The following is a 13,184-nucleotide window of genomic DNA, read 5'->3' as shown; positions in this document are numbered from 1 at the left end:
AACTAAACAATAAATAAACTGTTAACCGTTATGTACATTAATACAAACAGAAATGTATGAGAGCGAACATGAGATTTATAGAATAATAAGCTTGTTAATGCTGTGGGTGGAGCTCCCCTGTCTATGGAGTAAAGCTGAAGTTGGGCCGGTGTTGCGGGGGATGACCTGGGTCTCACTGCCTGACTGTGATTTATATGCTATAGAATTACAGTTGATTACTGTAAATACAGCACAGTATAAGAGTAAATATCAGAAGCGCTTTAAATTGTGGATATTGTAAAGCTGTTCTAAAATGTATGTGAGAGATGTGAGTGCATGTTGTTTATGTGCAGATGGCTACGGCTTCCGGTGTGGGACAATGGGGCAGTGGCTGCTGGCTGCCTGCTTGAATACTGTGGCCTTTTACTGCTTACACTGGCTGTGCTCTGAGTAATCCTGGCTGTGCACAAGAGTGTGTGGGTAACAACAGACACACGGCAGCAGCAGACAATTTACAGTCAACTGCATGTACTCCTAGCTCACTAAAAGCATGTTATTTGTAGGGTATTTTGGACTCAGTACCTGGAAATGTAACTGATTTAATTGGGAGTCCATGTGCATGTTTTTAAAAATTGGCTACGTTAAGCTTAGGGTTTGTTTGTTTTTATACCAGTATCATATGGGGTGTCAGAAACAGGCCTTAGCCACAACCTGCAAAATTAAGGGCACGGTTCCAAAAGTGAATGCCAGTGTTTTGACTGTGATGGGCCTTTGTATTTTTAGATCTCAGGTTCATTAGCTAGGTCGTATGATTCTATTAGTGTGGTGAAGTCGTGTAAGGCTTGCATGAGCTTCGTTTATCATACAGGAAATTAAACACATCTTTCAGCTGATAAAAGGAAAACCATTTGACAGCTCAACACGCCTGGAGTAGAACACTAACTGGCTGTTGTTTTATGTTAGCTAATAGATGCTAATGGATTGGGGGTCCACCTAACCACCCAGAAAGGATGAGGCCAGTTGTGCTCTTTAGGACCTCGTGATGCTGCAGTTGGCTGTGATGTTCTCATGGATCAGGACAGCCCCAATAAAAAATAAAATGCAAAATAAACACAATGTTTCTGTATTTAGGAAGGAACTGTGCTTTTAACTGTACAACATAATGTACAAAATAGTAAATGTTACATGAGACAACAATCCAGTCAAAAACATGTAGACACCATGTCACAGTAGGGCACACGCTGATGCGCAGCTTCCTAGGCTCTGAGTTTTGGGTTCCATGTGCACATCATATCATTGTCTGTGAGGAGTGTGGTGTGTTCTCTCTGTGTCTGCGTGGGTTTCCTCCGGGTGACTGTCTGTGAGGAGTGTGGTGTGTTCTCCCTGTGTCTGCGTGGGTTTCCTCCGGGTGACTGTCTGTGAGGAGTGTGGTGTGTTCTCTCTGTGTCTGCGTGGGTTTCCTCCGGGTGACTGTCTGTGAGGAGTGTGGTTTATTCTCCCTGTGTCTGCGTGGGTTTCCTCCGGGTGACTGTCTGTGAGGAGTGTGGTGTGTTCTCTCGGTGTCTGAGTGGGTTTCCTCCGGGTGACTGTGTGTGAGGAGTGTGTTGTGTTCTCCCTGTGTCTGCATGGGTTTCCTCCGGGTGACTGTCTGTGAGGAGTGTGGTGTGTTCTCCCTGTGTCTGTGTGGGTTTCCTCCGGGTGACTGTGTGTGAGGAGTGTGTTGTGTTCTCCCTGTGTCTGCGTGGGTGTCCTCCGGGTGACTGACTGTGAGGAGTGTGGTGTGTTCTCTCTGTGTCTGCGTGGGTGTCCTCTGGGTGACTGTGAGGAGTGTGGTGTGTTCTCCCTGTGTCTGCGTGGGTGTCCTCTGGGTGACTGTGAGGAGTGTGGTGTGTTCTCCCTGTGTCTATTTTCTAATAGACTAGGTCCTAGCCAATAAATATCTAGGACCACAGTAAAAAGATTTTTTTAATGCTCTCACTGTTTTGATGACATCACCAACCCAATCAAGCATAGGTTCTTACAGCAATCTGATGTGTAATTACAGTGTGTTCAAAACATAAGCCGAACCTGCAGTGGTATGTTTCCCCATGACCCACTTGGATCTGCAGGAAAAAAGAGGGATAAAGAACTCAGACAGATGTCATGGCATCAGGCTTTGTTGTGTGTGTGTGGGTGGGTGTGTGTGCTGTTTCACTCCAGCATGCACTGTAACTGTTTCAGGGTTTTTACTCTTGATCTCCACAGAGCCAGACAGACATGGAGGCGATATGGCTTTACCAGTTCCGTCTGATTGTGATTGGAGACTCCACGGTGGGTAAATCCTGTTTGATCAGACGCTTCACAGAGGGCCGCTTCGCTCAGGTTTCCGACCCCACGGTTGGAGTGGACTTCTTCTCTCGTCTGGTCGAGATCGAGCCTGGAAAACGCATCAAACTCCAAATCTGGGACACTGCGGGCCAGGAACGCTTCAGGTACACTATTGAACTGGCCACCAATGCTGTTCCCTCACCTCATCCAACCCTATGAATTTTGGGGTTATGGTTTTTAAGAGTTCCATTTTCTCTAGATCTTTTAACTATTTTTGAACATCTGTTCTGGAATCTGCATGCTGTTTAACACGTAAATCCACCACACTCCTCACAGACAGTCACCCGGAGAAAACCCACGCAGACACAGAGAGAACACACCACACTCCTCACAGACAGTCACCCGGAGGAAACCCACGCAGACACAGAGAGAACACACCATACTCCTCATAGACAGTCACCCGGAGGAAACCCACGCAGACACAGGGAGAACACACCACACTCCTCACAGACAGTCACCCGGAGGAAACCCACGCAGACACATGGAGAACACACCACACTCCTCACAGACAGTCACCCGGAGGAAACCCACGCAGACACAGGGAGAACACACCACACTCCTCACAGACAGTCACCCGGAGGAAACCCACGCAGACACATGGAGAACACACCACACTCCTCACAGACAGTCACCCGGGGGAAACCCACGCAGACACAGAGAGAACACACCACACTCCTCACAGACAGTCACCCGGAGGAAACCCACGCAGACACAGAGAGAACACGCCACACTCCTCACAGACAGTCACCCGGAGGAAACCCACGCAGACACATGGAGAACACACCACACTCCTCACAGACAGTCACCCGGGGGAAACCCACGCAGACACAGAGAGAACACACCACACTCCTCACAGACAGTCACCCGGGGGAAACCCACGCAGACACAGAGAGAACACACCATACTCCTCACAGACAGTCACCCGGAGGAAACCCACGCAGACACATGGAGAACACACCACACTCCTCACAGACAGTCACCCGGAGGAAACCCACGCAGACACATGGAGAACACACCACACTCCTCACAGACAGTCACCCGGAGGAAACCCACGCAGACACAGAGAGAACACGCCACACTCCTCACAGACAGTCACCCGGAGGAAACCCACGCAGACACATGGAGAACACACCACACTCCTCACAGACAGTCACCCGGGGGAAACCCACGCAGACACAGAGAGAACACACCACACTCCTCACAGACAGTCACCCGGGGGAAACCCACGCAGACACAGAGAGAACACACCATACTCCTCACAGACAGTCACCCGGAGGAAACCCACGCAGACACATGGAGAACACACCACACTCCTCACAGACAGTCACCCGGAGGAAACCCACGCAGACACATGGAGAACACACCACACTCCTCACAGACAGTCACCCGGAGAAAACCCACGCAGACACAGGGAGAACACGCCACACTCCTCACAGACAGTCACCCGGAGGAAACCCACGCAGACACATGGAGAACACACCACACTCCTCACAGACAGTCACCCGGAGGAAACCCACGCAGACACATGGAGAACACACCACACTCCTCACAGACAGTCACCCGGAGAAAACCCACGCAGACACAGGGAGAACACACCACACTCCTCACAGACAGTCACCCGGAGGAAACCCACGCAGACACATGGAGAACACACCAAACTCCTCACAGACAGTCACCCGGAGGAAACCCACGCAGACACAGGGAGAACACACCACACTCCTCACAGACAGTCACCCGGAGGAAACCCACGCAGACACAGAGAGAACACGCCACACTCCTCACAGACAGTCACCCGGAGGAAACCCACGCAGACAACGCAGTCAAACCCACAACCTCCAGGTCCCTGTAACTGTGTGACTGCGACACTTCCTGCTGCACCACCGTGCGGCCCTCAAAAATGAAATTACTAATTTCTAATTCAATTTTCAATTTCAAAATACAAGTCCCTTTACACTGGAATTATTACAAGTGATAAGCATTATGCATCTCATTCATTTTACTTATTTTTTGCTGCCACCCTGCAATACCCAGTCTGGGAACCACTGCTTTAAAGATTTGCTATGTAAAATTAGGCAGAGTGTAATTCATTTTTCAGCCCTGACCTGAAATTAAAGGGGAAGTTGTTGATGTCCTACCCTACTACAAAAATTTCATAGTGCATTTTTTCTCAGTCCTGAGCCTGAAGTAGCAACGACAGAGGCTTTATTCTCCCTTTTACAGGTCAGTGAAGCATCACAATCAGTTTTAAGCTGTAATTTTAAGGTAAAATTACTACCCGGTGTTCCTTTAAAGTATAATGAGGCAGTTGTGCCCTAATGGTTAGAGTGGCAAACCTGGGACTGGAAACTTGGGCGTGGGGAGAACGAAGGGACGTCTTCCTCTCTCAGTACGTGGATAGTGTGCCCTTGAGTAAGGCACCTCACCCAAAACGGTCCCCTGCCGTGGATGGCTTAGATGTGGAAGATATTTGTACAAACCTCTTTGTATGTTGTATGCAGTTTACCCTTGCCCTTGTGCTTTCACTTAAACGTGGGCAGAGCACTGTGATTGGAGATAATCAGACGAGTGAGTGGGGCAAATCTAAAGGCTCCACAGGCTTCATCAGTAGAGGAATAAAATCAGAGTAGCCTGTTGAATCCATTGTTTTCTTAGGGACTTGGACATCTCACAGTAACTGACTGGGGTTGTCTTGTTTTCAGTTTGTTTGTATGTAACGCCTCATGTTTAAATATGTTTTTGCAGAATTCTATTGGACCCCCTGCCTGTGGCAAATTATTAGGTCAATCAGATGACTTCCTTTATTTATAACGATTGTTGTCACCATGGCAACCACGGTGAGGCATCTCTGCTCTGAGTCTTGAAAAGAGACAAACGTCTGTGCACTCACCGCAGTGACAAAGCAGTTCTTACGTCAAAGTTATTTCGGATCCCTGTGATTCACTAAGGCGTGTTATTTTATTTCCTCCTCTGGCATCTGCCGAAAGTCTTATTTTGGCTCCTCACTAACAGTGTTTCTTCTGCCAGCGTCAGTGACCACACCGGTCTTTGGGAACAACAACCTGTGTTTACTGAAACATCAGTAGTGATGAGAACCTTGATCCTATATTAATCAAGCAAGGTTCTCATTAAAATTGATGTTTGGTTGCACCGAGTCGTACACAGCAGAAGGGTTAATAACATGGTCTAGGAGTGCAGTTAATGCAACCTTATATTAAATGTGACCCCAGAGAAATACAGCAGGTTTTTAAATATAATTCCCTATTCACCTCCATGTTCAGCAATTTCATATTTAATTACAGAGCTTTCAGTTTTTGAAAGGAATCAGCCTTGGACTCTGTTATTGGTTGAATGTCGACACTCACTCGTCTGACCCTTATTTCCAACCATAGACATAGCTTTCAAAGCAAGGTCCGTTTATGAAATACGAATAAAGTTAACACATAGGAAGGCTACTTTCCCAAAGAGATACACACAAAGTCACAACCATCTAAATCTTATTTCTGCAGGTCCATCACCAGGGCTTACTACCGCAACTCTGTCGGCGGCCTGCTACTCTTCGACATCACGAACCGTCATTCCTTCCAGAACGTTCACGAGTGGCTGGAGGAGGCGCGCAGCCACGTGCAGCCGCACAGCATCGTGTTTCTGCTGGTAGGACACAAGTGCGACCTGGACACGCAGAGACAGGTGACGAGGCAGGAAGCTGAGAAGCTGGCGGCAGCGTACAACATGCGATACGTGGAGACCTCGGCGCGTGACGCCATTAACGTAGAGAGGGCCTTCACCGAGTTGACGCGGGACATCTTCGACCTGGTGAAACACGGCGAAATCACCATCCAGGAAGACTGGGAGGGGGTCAGGAGCGGCTTCGTACCCAACGTGGTGCACTCGTCCGAGGAAGTGACCAAGAGTGAGCGCCGGTGCCTCTGCTGATCCAGTTCCCGCAACGGTTCAGGATCTGTACAATCAGAGGGCGACCATTAGGCCCTCAGCTACAACATAACCCTTCGCCTGCCTGCTGAATGCTTCCCGACTCTTTCGCCAGACCCTCTGGTCCTCCACTATTTCACATCCTTAGGTCCCATAAGAACTTAGCCGTTTGATAAGGACTCAAAAGGACAGAGCCAACAAACATTGGTTTCGTACGTGTAGATTGATCAAACCAGCGAGTGTGGACGGAGGAAAGACAACATTCTCAAACGATGAGAAGTGTAGAGAACATTCAGGAATGAGGACGTCCCAGCCATCACATGGGAACGGCACACGGACCAAGCTTTTGAGTTGGCTGGGTCAGTACACTTAAGAGTGTATTTTCAGCACCTTCAGTCTCCCACTAGAAGACACCAATCAGAACCTTACTTCAGCACCTTAACCCCAACTTTACATCTGTCATTCTGCTACGAGAACACAGACACAGTGTAGTTGTTTACTTAAAGACATTTACCCGATGAACTGTTGAAAGAACTGCTGCTGTTTGGTGCTCAGAAAGCGTTGGTGCTTGAGCTAAAAACAACAAAGACCGAAAGACGTATTCCTTGGCTAAAGTGTGAGAGCATGGTTCGAGGTTTGGCTGTGGATACTTTGAGAGGGAAGAGTTCCACAACAAATTCCACTTCTACAGAAAAGTAGCCTTATTTTAGTTCATAGAAAATCATCGGGGGTTACACTGAATCTGGATCTAACACGTGTTTGTGCTTCCCCTGATTTACCAAAGTGTTTTTAGATTGTCATCAAAGAAACAAACCACTGAAGAGAAGAAAAACATGACCACACATGCTCATATCGTCTGCTTTTTCATGAAAGGGTTGAGCATTATTATCATCACAGTGAAGTACTGTATCATATGCAAACAGCCGTGTGGCTCCGGAGTCATCACACCACCCACAAAATTAGATATTCAAATATCGATGACACTTATTGCTCAACAGAAATACGTTTATTTCCTGCTTCCGACTTCTTCTTGTCGATTTCCTGCTCAATCCACAACAAGTTCAATATCACACTGCCCCCCCCCCACCCCCCAGCAGATCTGACCGGACTGGTATAGGATGTGTGTTGCTGCCTGACTCAATAAAATAAAACGAATGTCCATTGTTCTTGGGGTTACAGGACGATCGCATGTTAAACATTACCTTCATTATTGGCCTCAGCCGTAAGAGAATCAGATATTTCATTTACAATATATTCACAAGGTGCAGTTCTGTATACTGCAGTGTGTTTCAGTCGTGTGAATCCTGTCAAGCTGGGGCACATTTCGGATTGGGCTTTTGTTTTCAGTTCCCTCGAGAACAGAGGCTGGCGTGGGAGGATCTGAGCTCAGGATCTCGGAGATGAAGAGGTAAAACATTGATAACTGTACCTTTCTTTCACTCTCAGTGGTGACACTCTGTACCTTTATCAAAAAGAACTTGAAATGTACTAAAGATTAAAACGAGACAAGGCTGGTGTGCTCTTTTTAAAACAAGGGATTGCAAGCTCTTCCACTAGATGGTAGCATAGCATTGTAGGAACACTGTTACGTCATAGAAGCCTTAATTTGAATACAATGCAGTTAGCCGAGGTGCTGGTGATAAATAATAAATGACACCGAGGGTGGGTCTAAAAGTACTATATTTTGATGCTAGTTTGAATTAGCATTTAAGCGGAAATCGTGGGCTGAGACCCGTTTTTAATTCGCGTATCGGGTGCTTATGCAAATGTTCTGAGATCTACTGTACAACAATTACAGAGGAACTTGACTTTAGGGTTAAACATATCATTTAATATTTGACAGGAGTTATTGTATATCTTTAGTTGGAAGCTAATCACTAAAACAAACAAAAAAAAAGTGCAAATGTTTCTTCCAAAATCTAACCTGCTATAAACGTACACATGGATTTTACCAGCACCAGCATTTCCTGATTCCTCTATAAATCTGAAACCTCACCGTCAGCTCCACACCCGCTTTAGTTTGTACTTGAGCTTTGAAAATTCAGTTGAGGCATTATCAAACCCCCAGTCCCAGTGCCATCCGTATTCAGATGACGACGAAAGTAGGACTCGGAATGACTCTCGACACAGCTCCCGACTCATGCTCAATGTATTACACAAATGGGGCAAACACATTAAAAAACACAGACCAATCTAATGCAGTGTGTCTTTCCTCAAACGCTTCGTTATGAGTTGCTCGTTTAGCATTTAATGGATACAATGTGACAAATAAATACAGATGAGAGACAGGAGGAAAAAACAAAGGAGAGGAAACAGAGAGAGAGAGAGAAACAGTAAGGGGAAGGAGTCAGGATAGACTGGAAGGTCAATCAATGAACAAAGACGTCCCCCTTCGAAAGGTTCCTGCGTTTCCTCCCCGTGTCGACTCAATCCAGGATTTACGATAAGCAGCACATGGCTCCCACACACAGTATACACACTAGTTTTAAATCACTCAAACTTAACATAGGTGAGAGGTGGAGGACAGGGGGTAAAACCTGGTCAAAGAGTGTGTGAGAGGGAAGCTATTGATTTTACAGAAACGAATACAAAAAGAAAACTGCGGCTGTGAGGTTTGTTTGATTTCTTTTTTCTTTTTACTTGAAAAAATACTTCAAAAAGTAACAAATCAATAGATAACAGTGTGGAGGCTGGTAGACACGTGGATTGGTTTTTTACTAACAGGAGACTAGAGGCATGGGGGAACAGGGCAAAGCCTCTAAGACCTCTCAGCCGATTTGAGGAGGTTGTCTTTACTCCTCCTCTTCACGTCCCAGTTATAAACACGTGCCATATCTGAAGAGAACACTGTTAAGGCATGGTACGTACACCTCACGCTGAATTTACAGTTTTCTTTTACAGGATTTAAAGTGCTTTATATGAAATTCTGTCGCTTCAGTTACACCATCTGTTTTGTATGAGACAACTAAATAATGCTCATATAATACATGAACGATACAAAAGAAAAACTAGGCATACTCAGCCCTTCTTGACCCTGGATACAAATACTTGGGTGCCTGGTCGTACATGCTGAGGATCTCTTGTTTTCCTAGCTTTTATAGCACATATGAACACAGGCATCCTATTAAAATACCTATCCAGAGCTGCGAATGTATGTGTCAAAAATAAACACTGTCGGAGGCCACATTTCGAACCTGGGTGAAGGATACTGACTTCAGTGGTTGTAAACTGGTCTCGAAGGAAATCCAAGTCCTCCTCTAGGGACTCCAAGTTTCTGGAGGCCGTGGCAAGGTTCTTCTCCAAGAGCGACTGAGCTTCATCGATATCGTACTCCAACATTACATTTGCCTTTTTACAGGAAGAGATGTGATGTGTTCAAAACAATATAAAAGAAAGGCAAAGGCAACAATCGTGATACAGGACTCATGAAGAACAAGAGCACATCTAAAAGATGCTTAGGCAATTAATAGGGCACATAAAATGCTTTGAGGCAAGGGTGTGATAACATAGCTACCGGGAATCATGCTGGAATTTATACGTCTGATAAAGCTTTCCCGTCTCATTTGACCTACAGTTCTGGCTCTGTACAATGGAGTATGAACCAGCACTTACCCCAAGCCACAAACACACTTTATCCGTAGGTGGGACAGAAGCCTTGCAGTACACGTTGTCAGCCAATAAGAAGTGTGTTTCCATTGGGTCTGTAGTGTCCTGCAACAAAAGCATTGAGACATTATCACCAAATGATCTTACAACTTTCAATCAAACAGGGTGTGTTTGTCTGAAACTGCCAGACTTACCTTTTTTTTCTGCATGTGTCGCAAGATTTCTAACGTCTGCTTGATTTGTGGAATTTGGTTTTTCAACCTGAAAGATTAAATAAAAACAATTAGGCAATATTACACCTTTCAAGGGTCTTTTTCCACTCACTAATCCATACAAATCTTGTATGAATCATGTATGAAGTCACTGAGCATCAGTTCATGACATGGTTGCTATGATCATTGATACACTGTCCCTTTTTGTCTACATTGTGCAGCCTTACTTCACAACAACACAAACCTGAGTTTCTTTTGAACAAGGTTGAGTTCCATATATTTGTATTTCTGATATTGTTCATCGAGCTTCCTCAGTACAGCATCTGCTGTGTCATTGCCAGGCAGCTTCATAAAGGAGTCCACATCCTCCTACAAAGGACACAAAGGAGACAGTCACTAGTCATATGACCAACATTTAAAATGAACATGAACATTTTTAAAAAAATGATATAAAACCCAATTATAAATCAGAATTATGATAGCTCAAAGAAAATCCAAAAGTTACACAGTGCAGTTTCTGCAGTGCTCAACCCAGACCAGCAACAACAGAGGATCTATTCTCCCTGTTACAGGTCAGTCCAGCATGGCCATATCTTTAAAACTATCGTCTCTACATCTTCTGAGAGTCGAGTAGTAATAATTTCAATAAATCTGTACTATTTTAGCATCAGAATTAGCATTGCCGAGCCTTACTTTTTTTCAGTACATCACCTTTAAAATTAAATCACATATCAAAATGTGAAAAAGGGCATTACTTCACGAAACATAAAATTAAATTTAAAAAAAATGTAGCATAAAAATTTTTTGATTTGCATTCATTTTCGACTAAGATTTAGTTTTAAAAATGGGAGTCTAAAGCCACTCCTGTAAAGTCCTACCAAGCCCCACCCATAGATATCCAATAGGGTTATGGTGAGAATCCTCTGGTGGCCAGTTAATGTGTTAAAAGGGTTCCCCCTGCTCTTTCTCACAGTCTGAGCTGGACAAGCCCTAGCACTGTGTCCTGGAATATGTCCACGCCATACAGGTCAAAAAGTCCCACTGACTGAATGGGATAACCTGGTCCTTCTTTACATTTAGGTTCTCAGATGTATGCATTTTACTGCCTCAATTTGCTGAGCCCAAACCTGACTAACAGAAGAAAACCCTGATCAAAACCCTGCCTTGTGTAGCATTGATTCTTGTGCAGTGAGCACATAGCTTCATGCACTTTACTGCTTACACTGATTCAATTATTATTACTTTATTTATAAGGATTTTTTTTAAATAAGTCTGGTCACGAGGCAGCTTTAAAAGAAATGTTGGGTCCAAGCCCTAAGTGGGAAAGCTGACTCATCTAAGCCCCTGATATTTTGCCACTACTCCAGAGTCCATTCTCCAGGTTCCTACCAAACTCAAGCCCCCCAAGGTTTAAAAGACCGAAAGGTGTTCAAGAGCCTCTGTAACATGGAGGTAAACAGGGTAAGGACACTCACTTCGCCTGTTTTAGTTGGTGTTAGTTAACGTTAGCTTGACTCGCTAAACTCGGTGCTCAGATTATACTCGGCTACGTAGCTGCATTACGGAGGTTTATAGTGTCGGATGAATTCGAGTTCGACTTCGATCACATTTACAAGAATAACGGTACCTCTACATTTGAGTTTAGCTTATTGCTAGGCTATTGTCATGAATAATGTTGGTTATTTAGCTAGATACTGTCATAACAGTCAGTCATAACGGTGTTTTACCGCGGCGTTGTTCAGCTGTTGTCCACCAGTGACGTCACGGTCGCGTTCGAGAATTTCCGTAGCGAGCTCGGGTTTTTCCGTCAATTTAATAAAATTGTCAGTTTTAAAGCAAATTAAGCTGCTATTTTCATTTTAATTCATACTTATATCTGTCAGTGACTACAATAATGTGGAATATTCATGGAGCTCCATTAAGTGGTGCTTAGCCTTTAAGAAGACACATTTCAGAGTGAAATGTAATATTTGGGTAGGACTTAATATGAACAGAATAAAAGTCATCAAGAGTGGACTGAATGGTGAAACAAAAATAAAATTCACTACATTCTAATAAAAAATTTACAAAGAAACAATTGTTATATGGTTCAAATAATTCTACAGAATGTGACCAATGGTGTGAACCAACAAGGTAAACAATTTCATGAATTCACCAAAACATTAAGAAATCTGTAGCTACTCACTGCATTAGTTTGGGTTCAAATTTGTTGTCAGTTTAACGTCTTAAAGCAGCAGTAATCATCCAAACAGGTTCAATACGGGAAATATTTAAAGTATAATCTAAATATTACAATAAAAGGCGTTTTAAACAGGACACACTGACTATGTCACTTTAAGTGTACCTATATGTAGCTAAAACTACAGAAAGAGAGAATATATTTATTTTATTATAATCAAGGACACCACCCATTGCCTCTTCTCTTTATAACCTCTGCTCTATAACTGTATTAAATATTACAGTGGAGAAATACACAGCTAAAAAGAAGATATCTGATCAATGTTGGTGCTGATATACTCTGTAGAAGCTATAGTTAAATGTTAACAAAAAGAGGAGGCTGGGTTAATGCTCGGTTTGTTTCTGGGAGAAGCGCTAACAACGGGCCACAGCCTTAAAAGGAAGCGGACAGACCGAGCAGCACCGCACTCACAAAGCGGGCTCTAGAACCCTTTCAACTCCCAAAACATGCCCCATACAAGTTCAGAAAATATCCCAGACTTGATTCGCACTGATCCGTTTTACGTTCACTCACCATGAACACTGCCTCGGGGATCCCGAGGTGTTTTTTCTTGCTCGCCGCTGCAGCATTGCTACTCTCTATGGTCGCCGCCATTTTGGAAAGACCCGTAGTCCGTCCTCTTTACGTGGACGAGGGGCGTTCCCCAAAACAACGAGCCGCATTTATACAACGGCCCTGCGGAGACCACAAGTGTTCACTAAACACTTAGACGCCCTTAAACTACACACGACAGTGACAACTGCACTTGCTAATTTCGACAGTGAGTTTATGTGACACAAAAAATGAGAGCGAGAGAGAGAGAGAGAGAGAGAGAGAGAGAGTCAATGTCAGTTCTCAGATGAAGCAGCAGA

General features: G+C 44.5%; 2 protein-coding genes across 2 annotated transcripts; one reads left to right on the top strand and one right to left on the bottom strand.

Moving 5' to 3' along the window:
• Nucleotides 1-2,094: 2,094 nt before the first annotated feature.
• rab39bb (RAB39B, member RAS oncogene family b) lies at nt 2,095-8,243 on the top strand. The gene is made up of 2 exons (XM_066681497.1): nt 2,095-2,450; nt 5,853-8,243. Exons 1-2 carry the CDS (start codon nt 2,236-2,238, stop codon nt 6,277-6,279), a joined length of 642 nt encoding a protein of 213 aa, XP_066537594.1. The 5' UTR covers nt 2,095-2,235; the 3' UTR covers nt 6,280-8,243.
• Nucleotides 8,244-8,257: 14 nt separating this feature from the next.
• On the bottom strand, nt 8,258-13,004 carry vbp1 (von Hippel-Lindau binding protein 1). Its single transcript, XM_066681498.1, has 6 exons — nt 12,847-13,004; nt 10,339-10,463; nt 10,077-10,143; nt 9,889-9,987; nt 9,486-9,624; nt 8,258-9,111 (listed from the first exon to the last, which is right to left on the bottom strand). Exons 1-6 carry the CDS (start codon nt 12,925-12,927, stop codon nt 9,035-9,037), a joined length of 588 nt encoding a protein of 195 aa, XP_066537595.1. The 5' UTR covers nt 12,928-13,004; the 3' UTR covers nt 8,258-9,034.
• Nucleotides 13,005-13,184: the final 180 nt, after the last annotated feature.

This window comes from Hoplias malabaricus, chromosome 9 (assembly GCF_029633855.1).
Source record: "Hoplias malabaricus isolate fHopMal1 chromosome 9, fHopMal1.hap1, whole genome shotgun sequence".
In the NCBI taxonomy this organism is placed as follows: Eukaryota; Metazoa; Chordata; class Actinopteri; order Characiformes; family Erythrinidae; genus Hoplias; species Hoplias malabaricus.
This window is presented reverse-complemented; position numbering and strand designations above follow the sequence as displayed.

What these genes read in the sequence shown, in the direction of transcription:
- rab39bb (XM_066681497.1), top strand. Translation starts at nt 2,236, where the DNA reads ATGGAGGCGATATGGCTTTACCAGTTCCGTCTGATTGTGATTGGAGAC. An exon ending in GCGGGCCAGGAACGCTTCAG is followed by an intron (nt 2,451 to 5,852) that starts GTACACTATTGA and finishes TTATTTCTGCAG; the next exon opens with GTCCATCACCAGGGCTTACT.
- vbp1 (XM_066681498.1), bottom strand. Translation starts at nt 12,927, where the DNA reads ATGGCGGCGACCATAGAGAGTAGCAATGCTGCAGCGGCGAGCAAGAAA. An exon ending in TCCCCGAGGCAGTGTTCATG is followed by an intron (nt 10,464 to 12,846) that starts GTGAGTGAACGT and finishes TGTCCTTTGTAG; the next exon opens with GAGGATGTGGACTCCTTTAT. An exon ending in AAGTGTGTTTGTGGCTTGGG is followed by an intron (nt 9,625 to 9,888) that starts GTAAGTGCTGGT and finishes TCCTGTAAAAAG; the next exon opens with GCAAATGTAATGTTGGAGTA.